At 55.3% G+C, this 20,041-nt stretch overlaps 1 protein-coding gene across 3 annotated transcripts in view; it reads left to right on the forward strand.

Annotated features, from left to right (window-relative positions):
* The window catches only part of Nep2 (Neprilysin 2), a 174,017-nt gene that overhangs the window by 50,489 nt on the left and 103,487 nt on the right, over window positions 1-20,041 (forward strand). For 2 of the 3 annotated variants that reach the window (XM_071659697.1, XM_071659699.1), the window contains exon 1: window positions 16,830-17,172. The exons of the other annotated variant lie outside the window; for it this stretch is intronic. In XM_071659697.1, coding sequence (XP_071515798.1) covers window positions 17,096-17,172 — 77 coding nt within the window. In that variant the 5' untranslated portion in view covers window positions 16,830-17,095. Of the gene's footprint in view, window positions 1-16,829; window positions 17,173-20,041 lie in introns of those variants that run through there. 3 annotated transcript variants of the gene reach the window in all.

Here is a 20,041-nt window from a genome sequence, read left to right on the forward strand (position 1 = left end):
AACTACACCGTGTGTGTGTCATGTCTTGCCCAGATCACAGCTCCCCCGTCTCCCCTTGAAGATCATTATCTTTCACTCTCACACTTTCATTCAGTCATTGTTTCCACATTCGTCCTCCTCCAGAAGCCACGGGACCTCCAACTGTCTCAAGTATATCACGTTTGCGCCATCATCCCCCAGTACGATGGTGTGGCATGGCTGCGTCTTCTTCCTGTCCTTGGCTGCAATGCTTACCTCGCACCAGCCAGACTTGCGTCCTACGGCTCCTTGGAGCCTCCCTCATCATGTCTTCCTACCCAGGTCGACGCTACCCGGTCGCCTCACCATTCCCGCAGCACAGTGACGTCCCTCGTTACCCGGCCGTAACTATTTGACGTATCCTGTTATGCAGTAATGTGTCCCCCCGCCCCCATTTCCTCTCAGCACCCGCTTCTCTTCCTGTTCTCCCGCTACAGAATAACACCCCTCCATCCCATCCGTAATTGTCCTGATTTTTCCTTTATACTACAGCGCCTAACTTTAAACTAAAGCCCCCTCAGAACTCCCCAGCTGTGCCCCTCCCGGCCCTACTAGTAACTGTTCCGACGATTTCATTCCACTCTTGGTCTACCTCGGACTGTTCCTCCTCTGCCACATCACTAGCTTTCCCTCTTGGACATCACCCGCATGTGTCCTGCATGCATGATGTGAGCCGCCCGTCCACACTCGTCACCAACCGAGAATAAGTCATCTAACGTCCGTCTTTCCTACTGCCAGCGGCCAGGGACGGCCACGCCTTTCCTCCCCAGCACCAGCGGTGTCAGCACTGGTGTCACAAGAGTCGCCATCTGTGACACCGGTGTAACGCGACAACCTGTTGATAACGTCACCTTCCCACGACCCCGTACGATGAAGTTTCTGATGTAACAAGGCGTGGAACAACCCCAACCATAACAGGATTAGTACATGGGGAGATGATAATGCTCTTCTTGGTCGAGCATCACGCGATGTGCACCTCTCACTCCACAGCTGCTGACTGACTCTGAAAGGAAACTGGTGATAGTGGTTATGATCATCGGGAGTGGAGTGACAGAGTATGTTGCCACCACTCATGATGGCGGACTCTTGAGTCTCATGGCTCCCAGATTATGTGGAACTCCGTGAGGAACGATAACTCGTTGTTCCGTCAGATCACACGGGCGCACTGGGTCTGTAGCCGGCAGCCGACGAACGATATGCCTTGACTCGTTAATTTGTCAGTGGACACACTCGTGTGTGACCAGGAGCTGTTCTTCCCGGGTATATTTCCTCAGTGGCAACGAGATCCGTATTGTTGTGCCAGGATCCACTGAGCCTACAATACCCCAACGTGAGGGCCAGTGTGAGGGACTAGTCCCATATTTCACGGGTTAGGAGTTCCGGGCGTCCAGTGGAGGCAGCCGTAGGTATAGTATGTTCCTTGATTGCACATGCTGCAAGGTCTGTTATCGTTCAGGGATGGATCTTGCATCTCGTTAGGTCTTGGCAATAGGTATTGGTGTGACCATCAGGACTGATAACGCGTTGTATATGAACGCCAGCAGCCGAGATGCGTATGTGACAGGTTGGTGTGCGTATCGACGCAGCGAGTGTATGACACGCTGTTTGACTGGTGGGAATGCTGCAGCTCGGCCACACCAGTTGATGTCTGCTGCTTGACATCATATCAACAAGAACGTTGGTATTTACAAACAAGAAGCTGTTGGTTACCCTCACCGAGTTATGAAGGAATTTACGTCATTTCTGCTTAATAGTGACTCGTAACCCAATGGATCATTTGATCGATTGCCGCCTTCACCAACAGCTGTCTGTTAGTCACCTAATCATACCGATTGATCATATTTCTCCAGCTGATTAATGTGGCTCTGGGAGCCAGCTGGTGAGGACAAGATACCCTCTGCCTGCCTCGCTGCCCTTGATCCTGAGGAATCCTGGTGGGGGGTTAGAGAGGGCGAAGCTCTTCTGCTGCCGCCTTCCTGGTCCTGTGTAGAGCCACTGACCTAGCGTGGCCCACTGACCCAAACAGAACAGGTAGTGGGGCCAGCTGCAGCACCCGACTTTCTCCAGAACCAGATGCCCGACAGGTTATTGTTTTTTTTTTTTTAACTGGGCGTTCGAACGCAAACCTTACCATAGAATCATACTTGTGAAAGCAAGGGAAAAAGATTACACACACACACACACACACACACATATATATATATATATATATATATATATATATATATATATATATATATATATATATATATATATATATATATATATATATATATATTATAATTACGTACGTAAGGCTACCCAGAAATCTGCGAAAGGCAGTTGCGCAGTTTGCCCGCATTGCTACCTTTGCCCTGAAGGAGCCGCCTGTCACCTTGGTGCGTCCCTTGTTCACTGCCCCGGTGAGCCACCCGCCCCATAACCCCAACACGAGCGCTGCAATTATCGACCTTCGCGTCGGGTTTACCGTTGCTGTGGAGCAGAGCCTCACGGGACGGGATCAACACAACCCCCGCGAGGCATTCAACGCCTGACCTGGAATATAATGACTGGAGTCAGGTCAGAAATGCTTGACAACCCCTGACCTGTAATATAATGACAGGTGTCAGGTCAGAAATGCTTGACAACCCCTGACCTGTAATATAATGACAGGCGTCAGGTCAGAAATGTTTGAGAGCCGCCTGTAGTGTCTCTCGGCACCAAATACTGAGTTTAGATCCTTCATAAGACTGGTGTACCGTCCATAGCAGTACACAGCGAGAGGTCATGAAGATTCTCGGCGTCCATCACGAACCGTATGTCTGGTACTGCAGGTGAGGGAGGCCCGTGCATCACCACAAGGACCCCCGCCTCTCACCCACACATCACTCTGGAAGGTCCCTGCGGCTCGGTTCTCACAAGGCTTTGATGGGTCTTCTGGGTTTTACCCTGTAACGTCCCCTCCAGGCTCCAGATGCCTCCGTAGGCCTCCACATCATAACGCTTTACCCATGACTGGGGTCGTGTGTTACCAGACCTAGACCAGGGTCGTGTGTTACCAGACCTAGACCCGGGTCGTGTGTTACCAGACCTAATGTTACGAGACCTAGAACAGGGTCGTATGTTACCAGACCTAGTGTTACCAGACCCAGTCCATGGTCGTGTGTTACCAGACCTAGACCAGGGTCGTATGTTACCAGACCTAGTCCAGGGTCGTGCGTTACCAGACAGTTATGTAATGCATTGTCACCTGACCAAAGAGCATAACATGGGGTTGTTTTTGTTGTTGTTGTTTTTAACCGGTATTACCAAAATATATCTTGCCTGAAACATCTTCATGGTTTCGGTGTGTGGATGATGATGATAATAATTTGTTGTGCCTCTTGCCACGTGACGAAGCATGGCATAACCATCCTCATCTATGTAATGATCGTGTCCTCTCCGTATCTAATGATCGTGTCCTCTCCATATTTGATGATCGTGTCCTCTCCATATTTGATGATCGTGTCCTCTCCGTATCTAATGATCGTGTCCTCTCCGTATCTAATGATCGGGTCCTCTCCGTATTTGATGATCGTGTCCTCTCCGTATCTAATGATCGTGTCCTCTCCATATTTGATGATCGTGTCCTCTCCATATTTGATGATCGTGTCCTCTCCGTATCTAATGATCGTGTCCTCTCCGTATCTAATGATCGTGTCCTCTCCATAGAATTTACTGTTAGAGTAAGATTGTTCATTGTCTATTCTAGGTTGTGGGATCCACAAGTGTTAACAGAAAGTTTAAATTCAGTGCTCGTTTCTTTTTTCTTTTTTTTTTGAAGGAAACCTGTCAATAATAGTTCATATGTACATTATCATTATTATTCTGCACACCATGACAGGACTAAAGGGTCTGTTTTGGCATTGATATTCTGAAGAGCTTCACACATACGTGACCCTGAATATCTGGATAGATATCACTGTTTACACTACTGGCCTTAAATCACAGCTCCCTATGTGGTTTATTGAAAAATCTCTCAGAGCTGCAAAGAAGACCTCTTATAGGAACGAACCTAAAACAGAAAACTCGACAAAAAAGAAGGTTATTAGTTTGAGGTTACGATCAACCTTCGTCAAATATCAGTCCATGACTGGGAATATGTAATGTACGTTTTGTATTCAAAAACAGTTGCCGTGTTAAAGGTATACTGAACAAGAATTCTCCTTTCGGGGTCACTGGTTGCAGTCATCAAATTCCTTGCAGAGGATACAACAAATTTTACGTAAAAATAATCTCTCATTTGACTGGGGGAAAAATAACAAGGTATTTCAAGCGTAAGGACAGAGAGGAACGAAATATGATATACCCCAGCATAATTAAACACCATGATGTTAATTAATAGCAGTCAAGGTATGTACAAATTAGATCCATATATCGTCGAACTAATTATAAAAAAAAAGTCTTATCAACTGTTCGTGAGTTTGTGTTGTCTTGTGTGAGTCAAACTTGAGTCCAGTTTTACCTGAGTGAGGTCATCAGTGAGATGTCAGGTCAAGGTCAGGTATAGGGTGGGTCACGCAGACCCTTGTGTCAACCTCACCCCTCTCTAATAAGGTTACATAACCCCATTGTCCTCCTGTTCTATATATACATATCCTTTGTTGTATCTATTTTCCTCACTCTTTAACTAGTCCCCTGAAGAGCGGATAATACACGAAAGCGCTCCGGATTCTCGTGTTACCGCCTCCTGGCAGAGAAGAAAGCAGTGGCGTCTGGATGTATGTTGGCGTCTGTGTTACTCCGGGCAGGGGGTGGATAGGGAGGGCCGGGGGGGTTGACGCGTAGTACGCAACACACTCCTCCATGCGTTATCAACTCCCTCATTCCCTGTGGCTTGAGTACATTGCCCCGTGACCTGGCTCGACCCTTCGTGTGCAGCACAGCGGTCATCATCCACCATGAGGATACAACGTGCCTGCCGCTCAGTGAACTGTCTCGCCGAGCCCCCGGGAACCTGCACGTTGATGTGGGCCAGCCCTGGGCCAAGCACCTCCACAACGGACTGTTCTCACGAACCAGCCCTCTGTAAAGCTAGTAAACTATCTGTCGAGAGGAGGACAACGGTGCCCGAAACACATGCACACAGACACACACACACACACACACACACACACACACACACACACACACACACACACACACACAGTACAGAGATAGATAGATTAGATAGATAGATAGATAGATAGATAGATAGAGAGAGAGAGAGAGAGAGAGAGAGAGAGAGAGAGAGAGAGAGAGAGAGAGAGAGAGAGAGAGAGAGAGAGAGAGAGAGAGAGAGAGAGAGAGAGGACCTTGAATAGAACCACCTTCAACCTGAACGTATCAGTCAGCCTGCAGTCAGGTGGTGACCACCTCGACCACCCTCGAGAGGACGTAAAAGACTTGTTTTTTCCACGCAAGTCTTCGAGTTCTCAAATCTTGTTTTTATGGAAATTTCTGCTTGAATTGTTTACCTCAGGTATATTACGGTTCCTTCCCTCCCTCCCTCCCTCCCCCCTCCTCCCTGTTACTGTTGATGAAGGAATGTTGACCTCAGTGGTTTATCTTCACGATTTATATGGTCACTCCCGTTACTGCGGCGACAGGTTCTGGTTGTTGTGTCACCGGAGCCTGGAATGGCGGCCATCATCAGGCCCGGAGGCATCCTGATAAACTCACAGTTCACCGACCGACCCGTGTCTCTCCTCACGGGCTCCACCTGCCTCTGTCCCGCGAGTCAGGTACAACATGTGACACACTAGCTCCTCCTCTCACGGGTGCTCCACCCTCACGGACTCACTCCGGACACTCCCACCTCCCACTCCAAGATGTATGCCACAGAATTGCAAGTTTCACAATGTAGGCGGTGAGTGAGTGGTGTGTGTGTGTGTGTGTGTGTGTGTGTGTGTGTGTATATGTGTGCAATTTCTTACTTGTACTGTATAGGGAGTTTTACACTCACGGGGACCCATCTCTAAGACCATCCCTTTCATACAGCTTTCTAAACATATGTATGCCGTCCGTCTTTCCTGTCTTATCACTGAATCTATTCCATTCTTCCCCCATTCGTATACTATAGAGGTACTTCCGTACATCTTCTCTAACAATTTTTTTTCTAATGTCACGTTACGACCTAAGGGTGTTCAGTCCCTGCACCTTTCGAGGGACTGTTCGCTATCTTCTACGTCGTACTAAGACCAGAGCACCTCGCTCGGACCTTGTAGGGGTCTGTGTGTATCGATTTGTACCTACACCGTCAAGCTGACTGCTAGGTTTCATGCTGGGTAAACGACCACTAGCTCTTCCTGTACCTCAGGATACAGTGCCACATTCCTGCTGAGACTCCAGATAGGAACAGTCCACTTAGCCTTCTATTTTGTCCAATATTGAGTTAGCTTTCTAATAGAAACCTGACACTTTCGTCACATTTGACCTCCTTTCCCTAACACAGGTGTTGTCTTTCACTCAGGTAATTTCTCCTCCGCACGAGTTTATTCATTTCATTTCCCCCAAAACAATGAAAACGCCCGTCAGTGAGACCTGTTTCTGGCTCCGCGCCTCTTCCCTATCTCCTTTCTTATAGATGGGCATGGCATGTCTCCCTCTTCCACTCCCATGGCACTTCGCTTTCTACAGCAACATCTTCAGTAATATATCTAGTGGCATATCAAGGGTCCACATCCTCGGCAAATACAGCGACATTTCGGCGGGACCATGAACTACCTTGTATGAGTGACTACCCTTCATATCTTCGCTACCCCGTGTGTGAAGATCAGCCCTAGTAATGATGGATCACTCCCTCTCGTTCCAGAAAGTTCATAGACGTGTTGGTGTGGAAGGTTATATCCCGTAGATTAATAGTTTGTGCCTCCATGGCTCTCTTTTACCATGAGCATCCAAATTTCCACCCGTCTCTCTCTCTCTATGATTGAAATCCCTCGTTGCCAGCACTTGACCATCTCTGGCAAGTGTGTACTTTGCTGCTTCCTGTCCCACCCTCCGGATGTTGACAGTGACCACCAACCTACCCAGGGACACGTAGTGATTTAGCCCAGGTAACCGGGTCGGCAAGTTTCCCGTTGCGGCACGCCCTCCTTCCCTCAGATATTTGGGGTCGCGCCACAACCAGCACACGAACGATATCATTCCCGGCCGGGTTTGCCCCGTCCTTCGCCTCTGACTGTTGACGTAACTCGTTCCGTGGTGGTTGAGGAGGTGCTTGGCCTACGGCTGGCCCAAATCAACGTACAGGTTCCCGCCGCTCGGCGAGAGTTCACTGAGCGGCAGGCACGTTGCAGGCGCTGCAGTCGACCTATCCTGGCTAAACTCTCCCTCCAGGTGGACGATGGCCACTGTGCTGCGCACGTGAGGTCGAGCCAGGTCACGGTCACCGCACTCAAGCTCCAGGAAATGAGGAAGTAGATAACGTGGAGGAATGTGTTGCGTGTCACGCGTCACCGTCCCTCCGAATATCACAGACACCAACGTACATCCAGACGTCAACGCTTCCTCCAGTACATGACGACTGTACAGGTATAGCACTGCACCAGTAGAGGCGGCCCGTCGGCTTCAGTCCAGCCAACCGTCGGCTTCAGGTCCAGCCAACCGTCGGCTTCAGGTCCAGCCAACCGTCGGCTTCAGGTCCAGCCAACCGTCGGCTTCAGGCCCAGCCAACCGTCGGCTTCAGGTCCAGCCAACCGTCGGCTTCAGGTCCAGCCAACCGTCGGCTTCAGGTCCAGCCAACCGTCGGCTTCAGGTCCAGCCAACCGTCGGCTTCAGGTCCAGCCAACCGTCGGCTTCAGGTCCAGCCAACCGTCGGCTTCAGGTCCAGCCAACCGTCGGCTTCAGGTCCAGCCAACCGTCGGCTTCAGGTCCAGCCAACCGTCGGCTTCAGGTCCAGCCAACCGTCGGCTTCAGGTCCAGCCAACCGTCGGCTTCAGGTCCAGCCAACCGTCGGCTTCAGGTCCAGCCAACCGTCGGCTTCAGGTCCAGCCAACCGTCGGCTTCAGGTCCAGCCAACCGTCGGCTTCAGGTCCAGCCAACCGTCGGCTTCAGGTCCAGCCAACCGTCGGCTTCAGGTCCAGCCAACCGTCGGCTTCAGGTCCAGCCAACCGTCGGCTTCAGGTCCAGCCAACCGTCGGCTTCAGGTCCAGCCAACCGTCGGCTTCAGGTCCAGCCAACCGTCGGCTTCAGGTCCAGCCAACCGTCGGCTTCAGGTCCAGCCAACCGTCGGCTTCAGGTCCAGCCAACCGTCGGCTTCAGGTCCAGCCAACCGTCGGCTTCAGGTCCAGCCAACCGTCGGCTTCAGGTCCAGCCAACCGTCGGCTTCAGGTCCAGCCAACCGTCGGCTTCAGGTCCAGCCAACCGTCGGCTTCAGGTCCAGCCAACCGTCGGCTTCAGGCCCAGGCAACCGTCGGCTTAAGTTCCAGCCAACCGTCGGCTTCAGGTCCAGCCAACCGTCGGCTTCAGGTCCAGCCAACCGTCGGCTTCAGGTCCAGCCAACCGTCGGCTTCAGGTCCAGCCAACCGTCGGCTTCAGGTCCAGCCAACCGTCGGCTTCAGGTCCAGCCAACCGTCGGCTTCAGGTCCAGCCAACCGTCGGCTTCAGGTCCAGCCAACCGTCGGCTTCAGGTCCAGCCAACCGTCGGCTTCAGGTCCAGCCAACCGTCGGCTTCAGGTCCAGCCAACCGTCGGCTTCAGGTCCAGCCAACCGTCGGCTTCAGGTCCAGCCAACCGTCGGCTTCAGGTCCAGCCAACCGTCGGCTTCAGGTCCAGCCAACCGTCGGCTTCAGGTCCAGCCAACCGTCGGCTTCAGGTCCAGCCAACCGTCGGCTTCAGGTCCAGCCAACCGTCGGCTTCAGGTCCAGCCAACCGTCGGCTTCAGGTCCAGCCAACCGTCGGCTTCAGGTCCAGCCAACCGTCGGCTTCAGGTCCAGCCAACCGTCGGCTTCAGGTCCAGCCAACCGTCGGCTTCAGGTCCAGCCAACCGTCGGCTTCAGGTCCAGCCAACCGTCGGCTTCAGGTCCAGCCAACCGTCGGCTTCAGGTCCAGCCAACCGTCGGCTTCAGGTCCAGCCAACCGTCGGCTTCAGGTCCAGCCAACCGTCGGCTTCAGGTCCAGCCAACCGTCGGCTTCAGGTCCAGCCAACCGTCGGCTTCAGGTCCAGCCAACCGTCGGCTTCAGGTCCAGCCAACCGTCGGCTTCAGGTCCAGCCAACCGTCGGCTTCAGGTCCAGCCAACCGTCGGCTTCAGGTCCAGCCAACCGTCGGCTTCAGGTCCAGCCAACCGTCGGCTTCAGGTCCAGCCAACCGTCGGCTTCAGGTCCAGCCAACCGTCGGCTTCAGGTCCAGCCAACCGTCGGCTTCAGGTCCAGCCAACCGTCGGCTTCAGGTCCAGCCAACCGTCGGCTTCAGGTCCAGCCAACCGTCGGCTTCAGGTCCAGCCAACCGTCGGCTTCAGGTCCAGCCAACCGTCGGCTTCAGGTCCAGCCAACCGTCGGCTTCAGGTCCAGCCAACCGTCGGCTTCAGGTCCAGCCAACCGTCGGCTTCAGGTCCAGCCAACCGTCGGCTTCAGGTCCAGCCAACCGTCGGCTTCAGGTCCAGCCAACCGTCGGCTTCAGGTCCAGCCAACCGTCGGCTTCAGGTCCAGCCAACCGTCGGCTTCAGGTCCAGCCAACCGTCGGCTTCAGGTCCAGCCAACCGTCGGCTTCAGGTCCAGCCAACCGTCGGCTTCAGGTCCAGCCAACCGTCGGCTTCAGGTCCAGCCAACCGTCGGCTTCAGGTCCAGCCAACCGTCGGCTTCAGGTCCAGCCAACCGTCGGCTTCAGGTCCAGCCAACCGTCGGCTTCAGGTCCAGCCAACCGTCGGCTTCAGGTCCAGCCAACCGTCGGCTTCAGGTCCAGCCAACCGTCGGCTTCAGGTCCAGCCAACCGTCGGCTTCAGGTCCAGCCAACCGTCGGCTTCAGGTCCAGCCAACCGTCGGCTTCAGGTCCAGCCAACCGTCGGCTTCAGGTCCAGCCAACCGTCGGCTTCAGGTCCAGCCAACCGTCGGCTTCAGGTCCAGCCAACCGTCGGCTTCAGGTCCAGCCAACCGTCGGCTTCAGGTCCAGCCAACCGTCGGCTTCAGGTCCAGCCAACCGTCGGCTTCAGGTCCAGCCAACCGTCGGCTTCAGGTCCAGCCAACCGTCGGCTTCAGGTCCAGCCAACCGTCGGCTTCAGGTCCAGCCAACCGTCGGCTTCAGGTCCAGCCAACCGTCGGCTTCAGGTCCAGCCAACCGTCGGCTTCAGGTCCAGCCAACCGTCGGCTTCAGGTCCAGCCAACCGTCGGCTTCAGGTCCAGCCAACCGTCGGCTTCAGGTCCAGCCAACCGTCGGCTTCAGGTCCAGCCAACCGTCGGCTTCAGGTCCAGCCAACCGTCGGCTTCAGGTCCAGCCAACCGTCGGCTTCAGGTCCAGCCAACCGTCGGCTTCAGGTCCAGCCAACCGTCGGCTTCAGGTCCAGCCAACCGTCGGCTTCAGGTCCAGCCAACCGTCGGCTTCAGGTCCAGCCAACCGTCGGCTTCAGGTCCAGCCAACCGTCGGCTTCAGGTCCAGCCAACCGTCGGCTTCAGGTCCAGCCAACCGTCGGCTTCAGGTCCAGCCAACCGTCGGCTTCAGGTCCAGCCAACCGTCGGCTTCAGGTCCAGCCAACCGTCGGCTTCAGGTCCAGCCAACCGTCGGCTTCAGGTCCAGCCAACCGTCGGCTTCAGGTCCAGCCAACCGTCGGCTTCAGGTCCAGCCAACCGTCGGCTTCAGGTCCAGCCAACCGTCGGCTTCAGGTCCAGCCAACCGTCGGCTTCAGGTCCAGCCAACCGTCGGCTTCAGGTCCAGCCAACCGTCGGCTTCAGGTCCAGCCAACCGTCGGCTTCAGGTCCAGCCAACCGTCGGCTTCAGGTCCAGCCAACCGTCGGCTTCAGGTCCAGCCAACCGTCGGCTTCAGGTCCAGCCAACCGTCGGCTTCAGGTCCAGCCAACCGTCGGCTTCAGGTCCAGCCAACCGTCGGCTTCAGGTCCAGCCAACCGTCGGCTTCAGGTCCAGCCAACCGTCGGCTTCAGGTCCAGCCAACCGTCGGCTTCAGGTCCAGCCAACCGTCGGCTTCAGGTCCAGCCAACCGTCGGCTTCAGGTCCAGCCAACCGTCGGCTTCAGGTCCAGCCAACCGTCGGCTTCAGGTCCAGCCAACCGTCGGCTTCAGGTCCAGCCAACCGTCGGCTTCAGGTCCAGCCAACCGTCGGCTTCAGGTCCAGCCAACCGTCGGCTTCAGGTCCAGCCAACCGTCGGCTTCAGGTCCAGCCAACCGTCGGCTTCAGGTCCAGCCAACCGTCGGCTTCAGGTCCAGCCAACCGTCGGCTTCAGGTCCAGCCAACCGTCGGCTTCAGGTCCAGCCAACCGTCGGCTTCAGGTCCAGCCAACCGTCGGCTTCAGGTCCAGCCAACCGTCGGCTTCAGGTCCAGCCAACCGTCGGCTTCAGGTCCAGCCAACCGTCGGCTTCAGGTCCAGCCAACCGTCGGCTTCAGGTCCAGCCAACCGTCGGCTTCAGGTCCAGCCAACCGTCGGCTTCAGGTCCAGCCAACCGTCGGCTTCAGGTCCAGCCAACCGTCGGCTTCAGGTCCAGCCAACCGTCGGCTTCAGGTCCAGCCAACCGTCGGCTTCAGGTCCAGCCAACCGTCGGCTTCAGGTCCAGCCAACCGTCGGCTTCAGGTCCAGCCAACCGTCGGCTTCAGGTCCAGCCAACCGTCGGCTTCAGGTCCAGCCAACCGTCGGCTTCAGGTCCAGCCAACCGTCGGCTTCAGGTCCAGCCAACCGTCGGCTTCAGGTCCAGCCAACCGTCGGCTTCAGGTCCAGCCAACCGTCGGCTTCAGGTCCAGCCAACCGTCGGCTTCAGGTCCAGCCAACCGTCGGCTTCAGGTCCAGCCAACCGTCGGCTTCAGGTCCAGCCAACCGTCGGCTTCAGGTCCAGCCAACCGTCGGCTTCAGGTCCAGCCAACCGTCGGCTTCAGGTCCAGCCAACCGTCGGCTTCAGGTCCAGCCAACCGTCGGCTTCAGGTCCAGCCAACCGTCGGCTTCAGGTCCAGCCAACCGTCGGCTTCAGGTCCAGCCAACCGTCGGCTTCAGGTCCAGCCAACCGTCGGCTTCAGGTCCAGCCAACCGTCGGCTTCAGGTCCAGCCAACCGTCGGCTTCAGGTCCAGCCAACCGTCGGCTTCAGGTCCAGCCAACCGTCGGCTTCAGGTCCAGCCAACCGTCGGCTTCAGGTCCAGCCAACCGTCGGCTTCAGGTCCAGCCAACCGTCGGCTTCAGGTCCAGCCAACCGTCGGCTTCAGGTCCAGCCAACCGTCGGCTTCAGGTCCAGCCAACCGTCGGCTTCAGGTCCAGCCAACCGTCGGCTTCAGGTCCAGCCAACCGTCGGCTTCAGGTCCAGCCAACCGTCGGCTTCAGGTCCAGCCAACCGTCGGCTTCAGGTCCAGCCAACCGTCGGCTTCAGGTCCAGCCAACCGTCGGCTTCAGGTCCAGCCAACCGTCGGCTTCAGGTCCAGCCAACCGTCGGCTTCAGGTCCAGCCAACCGTCGGCTTCAGGTCCAGCCAACCGTCGGCTTCAGGTCCAGCCAACCGTCGGCTTCAGGTCCAGCCAACCGTCGGCTTCAGGTCCAGCCAACCGTCGGCTTCAGGTCCAGCCAACCGTCGGCTTCAGGTCCAGCCAACCGTCGGCTTCAGGTCCAGCCAACCGTCGGCTTCAGGTCCAGCCAACCGTCGGCTTCAGGTCCAGCCAACCGTCGGCTTCAGGTCCAGCCAACCGTCGGCTTCAGGTCCAGCCAACCGTCGGCTTCAGGTCCAGCCAACCGTCGGCTTCAGGTCCAGCCAACCGTCGGCTTCAGGTCCAGCCAACCGTCGGCTTCAGGTCCAGCCAACCGTCGGCTTCAGGTCCAGCCAACCGTCGGCTTCAGGTCCAGCCAACCGTCGGCTTCAGGTCCAGCCAACCGTCGGCTTCAGGTCCAGCCAACCGTCGGCTTCAGGTCCAGCCAACCGTCGGCTTCAGGTCCAGCCAACCGTCGGCTTCAGGTCCAGCCAACCGTCGGCTTCAGGTCCAGCCAACCGTCGGCTTCAGGTCCAGCCAACCGTCGGCTTCAGGTCCAGCCAACCGTCGGCTTCAGGTCCAGCCAACCGTCGGCTTCAGGTCCAGCCAACCGTCGGCTTCAGGTCCAGCCAACCGTCGGCTTCAGGTCCAGCCAACCGTCGGCTTCAGGTCCAGCCAACCGTCGGCTTCAGGTCCAGCCAACCGTCGGCTTCAGGTCCAGCCAACCGTCGGCTTCAGGTCCAGCCAACCGTCGGCTTCAGGTCCAGCCAACCGTCGGCTTCAGGTCCAGCCAACCGTCGGCTTCAGGTCCAGCCAACCGTCGGCTTCAGGTCCAGCCAACCGTCGGCTTCAGGTCCAGCCAACCGTCGGCTTCAGGTCCAGCCAACCGTCGGCTTCAGGTCCAGCCAACCGTCGGCTTCAGGTCCAGCCAACCGTCGGCTTCAGGTCCAGCCAACCGTCGGCTTCAGGTCCAGCCAACCGTCGGCTTCAGGTCCAGCCAACCGTCGGCTTCAGGTCCAGCCAACCGTCGGCTTCAGGTCCAGCCAACCGTCGGCTTCAGGTCCAGCCAACCGTCGGCTTCAGGTCCAGCCAACCGTCGGCTTCAGGTCCAGCCAACCGTCGGCTTCAGGTCCAGCCAACCGTCGGCTTCAGGTCCAGCCAACCGTCGGCTTCAGGTCCAGCCAACCGTCGGCTTCAGGTCCAGCCAACCGTCGGCTTCAGGTCCAGCCAACCGTCGGCTTCAGGTCCAGCCAACCGTCGGCTTCAGGTCCAGCCAACCGTCGGCTTCAGGTCCAGCCAACCGTCGGCTTCAGGTCCAGCCAACCGTCGGCTTCAGGTCCAGCCAACCGTCGGCTTCAGGTCCAGCCAACCGTCGGCTTCAGGTCCAGCCAACCGTCGGCTTCAGGTCCAGCCAACCGTCGGCTTCAGGTCCAGCCAACCGTCGGCTTCAGGTCCAGCCAACCGTCGGCTTCAGGTCCAGCCAACCGTCGGCTTCAGGTCCAGCCAACCGTCGGCTTCAGGTCCAGCCAACCGTCGGCTTCAGGTCCAGCCAACCGTCGGCTTCAGGTCCAGCCAACCGTCGGCTTCAGGTCCAGCCAACCGTCGGCTTCAGGTCCAGCCAACCGTCGGCTTCAGGTCCAGCCAACCGTCGGCTTCAGGTCCAGCCAACCGTCGGCTTCAGGTCCAGCCAACCGTCGGCTTCAGGTCCAGCCAACCGTCGGCTTCAGGTCCAGCCAACCGTCGGCTTCAGGTCCAGCCAACCGTCGGCTTCAGGTCCAGCCAACCGTCGGCTTCAGGTCCAGCCAACCGTCGGCTTCAGGTCCAGCCAACCGTCGGCTTCAGGTCCAGCCAACCGTCGGCTTCAGGTCCAGCCAACCGTCGGCTTCAGGTCCAGCCAACCGTCGGCTTCAGGTCCAGCCAACCGTCGGCTTCAGGTCCAGCCAACCGTCGGCTTCAGGTCCAGCCAACCGTCGGCTTCAGGTCCAGCCAACCGTCGGCTTCAGGTCCAGCCAACCGTCGGCTTCAGGTCCAGCCAACCGTCGGCTTCAGGTCCAGCCAACCGTCGGCTTCAGGTCCAGCCAACCGTCGGCTTCAGGTCCAGCCAACCGTCGGCTTCAGGTCCAGCCAACCGTCGGCTTCAGGTCCAGCCAACCGTCGGCTTCAGGTCCAGCCAACCGTCGGCTTCAGGTCCAGCCAACCGTCGGCTTCAGGTCCAGCCAACCGTCGGCTTCAGGTCCAGCCAACCGTCGGCTTCAGGTCCAGCCAACCGTCGGCTTCAGGTCCAGCCAACCGTCGGCTTCAGGTCCAGCCAACCGTCGGCTTCAGGTCCAGCCAACCGTCGGCTTCAGGTCCAGCCAACCGTCGGCTTCAGGTCCAGCCAACCGTCGGCTTCAGGTCCAGCCAACCGTCGGCTTCAGGTCCAGCCAACCGTCGGCTTCAGGTCCAGCCAACCGTCGGCTTCAGGTCCAGCCAACCGTCGGCTTCAGGTCCAGCCAACCGTCGGCTTCAGGTCCAGCCAACCGTCGGCTTCAGGTCCAGCCAACCGTCGGCTTCAGGTCCAGCCAACCGTCGGCTTCAGGTCCAGCCAACCGTCGGCTTCAGGTCCAGCCAACCGTCGGCTTCAGGTCCAGCCAACCGTCGGCTTCAGGTCCAGCCAACCGTCGGCTTCAGGTCCAGCCAACCGTCGGCTTCAGGTCCAGCCAACCGTCGGCTTCAGGTCCAGCCAACCGTCGGCTTCAGGTCCAGCCAACCGTCGGCTTCAGGTCCAGCCAACCGTCGGCTTCAGGTCCAGCCAACCGTCGGCTTCAGGTCCAGCCAACCGTCGGCTTCAGGTCCAGCCAACCGTCGGCTTCAGGTCCAGCCAACCGTCGGCTTCAGGTCCAGCCAACCGTCGGCTTCAGGTCCAGCCAACCGTCGGCTTCAGGTCCAGCCAACCGTCGGCTTCAGGTCCAGCCAACCGTCGGCTTCAGGTCCAGCCAACCGTCGGCTTCAGGTCCAGCCAACCGTCGGCTTCAGGTCCAGCCAACCGTCGGCTTCAGGTCCAGCCAACCGTCGGCTTCAGGTCCAGCCAACCGTCGGCTTCAGGTCCAGCCAACCGTCGGCTTCAGGTCCAGCCAACCGTCGGCTTCAGGTCCAGCCAACCGTCGGCTTCAGGTCCAGCCAACCGTCGGCTTCAGGTCCAGCCAACCGTCGGCTTCAGGTCCAGCCAACCGTCGGCTTCAGGTCCAGCCAACCGTCGGCTTCAGGTCCAGCCAACCGTCGGCTTCAGGTCCAGCCAACCGTCGGCTTCAGGTCCAGCCAACCGTCGGCTTCAGGTCCAGCCAACCGTCGGCTTCAGGTCCAGCCAACCGTCGGCTTCAGGTCCAGCCAACCGTCGGCTTCAGGTCCAGCCAACCGTCGGCTTCAGGTCCAGCCAACCGTCGGCTTCAGGTCCAGCCAACCGTCGGCTTCAGGTCCAGCCAACCGTCGGCTTCAGGTCCAGCCAACCGTCGGCTTCAGGTCCAGCCAACCGTCGGCTTCAGGTCCAGCCAACCGTCGGCTTCAGGTCCAGCCAACCGTCGGCCTCAACGAGAGGGATGGCGAATGCTAATGATATCCCGAGACTAAAGTAACCGGTCGACATGGAATGAACGGTAACTGGAGGATGGTATAGTTGAGGGCGAGCGATGCACAGGGTGAGGGAGGGGAGGGAAGGTGTGGGTAGCTTTGTTAGGGTGGAAGGAACCGACGGGTATCGCGGATTGAGGTTACTGTGGGTTAGATCATGTCATGAATAATGTTGTCTTCATACGGTACGGTATGTGGACCAGTCAGTGAGGAGAGTCTTAACCAACTGTATAGGATGTGGGTATGTGTGGACTTGTGTTTATGTATGTGTGGATGTGTGTTTATGTATGTATGGAAGTGATAAGTAACCAGCACACACACACACACACACACATTAACGGCACCGCAGGACCAGTAACCTTGGGAGGGGTGACGGGGGTGGGTCAGTGTTCCAGTAAATACCCTCAGCACAAGCATGATTCAAGCCTTCCCCCCCCCAATCAGCGGTCACACGAAAACCAACGTGGTGGAGGCTACCCTCCGTCTTGCTCCGCTCCGCCCGTGTCGCCAACAAAACCAGGACACTCTGCCCCTCCTCCGCCAAGTACTGGCATCGTAGGGAAACCTGTTCTGTCGGGGCTGGCAACTGGCAACTCTCACCTGTATATTACCTCCGTATGAGCCAGCAGCTCCGCCACCAGTTGCTCGGTGACAGCGGAGCGAGAAGTGTGTGTCGGTCGCGCGCTCCTCCTCGCCACCACTTGTCAACACTGTAAGCACCGCACGACTCTTGCCCAGTTCAGCGGGAGGAACTCTCACTTCCGTCTTTCCAGAACAGAGGCGTTGCTCCCGTGAGGTCGCCTCACACACATCTCCCTCCCCGTCAACACTCTTGTGTTGGAATATTTACAAGAAAGGCCCAAGATGCCAGAGCGGGTCAACCCCAATAAGGCGGAAAGCCAGATGACCCTGGCCAGCGCCCGCAGTATGTCCGACGACAAGTAAGTCAGTCCATTATCCTCTCAGGTCATTACAGGTCAAGCCACAGTTTCTCTTAATCACTTCAGGACACTGCAGATCAGTCTAGTTTCTCTCAGCATTTTTCATTCAGCTCAGGTCATTACAGATGACTTCACATTTACTCTCAGGACTCTCCATTTTAGCTTAGGCCATTACAGGTCACTTCAGAGTTTCTCTTATCGCTTTCGATTTACCTCAGGTCATGACAGGTTCCTCTGGGCACTTCTGGGTCACAGTGCGTACGTGTTGACCACACCAGACCACTGTGGGCCGCGTTGTTATCATGGGGTGGCTGTCTGGCTACAAGTCTGTCCTGGTGATAGTTGGGCGGACATAAAAAGAAGCAAGAGAATGGGTCCACCATGGGTCTGGTTTTTATGAAGAATTCGGAGCATACGACTGGTGTAGAATGTCCAATCCTTCAGGAAACTTTCTAAAATCCCTGTAGACAACCTTCTTAACTCTGTGACGAAGCCGATGTATGGGAACAAAGGTAAATCCTTCGTTAAGGAAGATTGAGAAAGATAAGAAATCCTTCTTACGTTGAATCGTGTCTGGGATAAGTGATTCCTGCGTCTCCCGTACTGGGCGTTCCAGGACTTGGATTCGGCCGCTCATTTTATATCACTGACACACACGTTTCGACGCTTTAATTCTATGTGGTTTAAATCTGCGCATTTGATTCGCGTCAGCTACTGATCTCAGTTCACTTTCACAAACTAAACTGGTTCTATCTAGAGTTCGAACTAGAATGTCTTAGGTTTCCTCGCATTGTGGCCGATTGACTGCCTGGCAGCAGTCACTGCTCCTGCTACATGTAAGGAGGGACTGTACTGTTTACTGGGTATAACAAATGGGGTCGCCCACCCCATGCTACCCACAACACACAGCCGTTCACCATTAAAACAAGCGATATTCTTCAAATATCTTACCTACCTCCCGGTTCACAGAATGTAGGTATTTGATTTTTTTAAGCACTTCGTTCTCATCGATAGTTCTAACAAGTTAGGTAACACCAAAGGAATTTTTTGACCTACTGACATTAATGGGGGGGTATGTCGCTGGCTTATTTGGTTCCCAACCTTCAGCGACGACGTATCAACGAGGAGAAACACCAGGAGTCATCTTAAGCAGACATGATAGAGGTTCATGGGGCAGCGCATGAGTAACTTGTTTATCGCTGGTGTCAGCCGAGGGCGTGAGGGAGGGGCTGGAACGATGGCCAACTGTTGGGTCGGCGTGTAAGGGAAAGCTCAGGTCATCTTGCTAATGTGTTTACTGATCTTTATAGATAGAGTGCCTCGAACTGTGGATTCCATGTATTACCTTATGTCACTTAGAGAAACTCTCTCTCTCTCTCTCTCTCTCTCTCTCTCTCTCTCTCTCTCTCTCTCTCTCTCTCTCTCTCTCTCTCTCTCTCTCTCTCTCTCTCTGTATATATATATATATATATATATATATATATATATATATATATATATATCCTGCCCATGAGTCCCATTTATATTTATGAGGCTCATGCAGCGCCCAGGAAGCTGGCCACGTCCACCGGTCGTAATCGTCGGTCATAGTTCAGTAGGATGTGTTGGGTGTCTTCGTTGTAGGACTTGTATCGAAGGCACGAAGGGTCTCAGGATATGTTGAATCGGTGTTTGTAGTACTGTAAGGATGGCTGATGTCCAGAGTGTAGATGGGAAAAATGTATCGTGTTTATCTGATGAATGAAAATGTGGCGGATGAGTTTAAGGATGAGTTGGGAGGTTAGGTTCTTAGTATGTGTTGGAATATTTCAGTGTTTATGTGTCATGTCAGTTTTCTGTCTGCTGGAGGTGGGGGGGGGTAATCTGTGAGTAGAGGTTACTGAAGTGGTAGAAGGTAATTTTTTTTTTTTCTCATTCCTGCTTTAGGAGTTAGTGTGGTTTGGTTGGGAAGGGTCAGAGTGCTGTTGTAGAGAACCGGTTGCCGCGCATGTTGAGGTGGGAGGGTAGTGGGAGGATCTTTTTCCCACTGTGTAGGTGTTGCGTGTTGGGAATGATAGGTAGCCAGAGATTGCTCTGGGTGCATTATCTTTATGTGGTTTCCAGCTTTGTTGCATCTGCTTTTGATCGGACGGTTTCAGTACATTATGCAATACAACAAAAGATTGGATGTGTTCAGATGAGGCCATTTTTCGTTTGTTCCAAACGCTACCTATTAAAGGCGAGTAAGACTTTATCATCCATATCAGGGTGACTTCAAAACTTTGACCCCCTTACCCTACGCCGCAGTGTTGGTTCACTTCTACCTCTTTGTAGGTGTTACTTTGGATTTTGCTTCCGAGAGCTGGCTGTTTGTGTGCCCCCACCACTAGCTAGACTACGCAATTCTCGGCATGATGCTGCGTCATACGATTACTGTGTTGACCACACAAGGGTGGGCCGTTTTGATAACTGTTTCTTTCCTTACATCTCGGAGCTTTAGAACTTTCTTCCCTCTCATGTCTCTCCTAATAACTATGACTTGGCAATTCTTAAAAGAGATTTTACACTTCCTTCGCAATTCGTAAGTACTTTCCTTTGTCTTCTTTTTCCCTATCCTTAACCTCTCCATGTTTCAATTATAGCACGGTGATAGTATATATATATATATATATATATATATATATATATATATATATATATATATATATATATATATATATATATATATATATATATATATATTGCAAGAAATATGAATAGAAAGAGATCACAGATGATTTATGTGAGTCATGTTATATACAGATAACCACAACAGAAACAAAACACACACACACACACACACACACACACACACACACACAGCGCCAGACGCTCTCGTGTCAACATTATC

The sequence above is a fragment of the Panulirus ornatus genome, chromosome 68 (genome assembly GCF_036320965.1).
Source record: "Panulirus ornatus isolate Po-2019 chromosome 68, ASM3632096v1, whole genome shotgun sequence".
Lineage (NCBI taxonomy): Eukaryota > Metazoa > Arthropoda > Malacostraca > Decapoda > Palinuridae > Panulirus > Panulirus ornatus.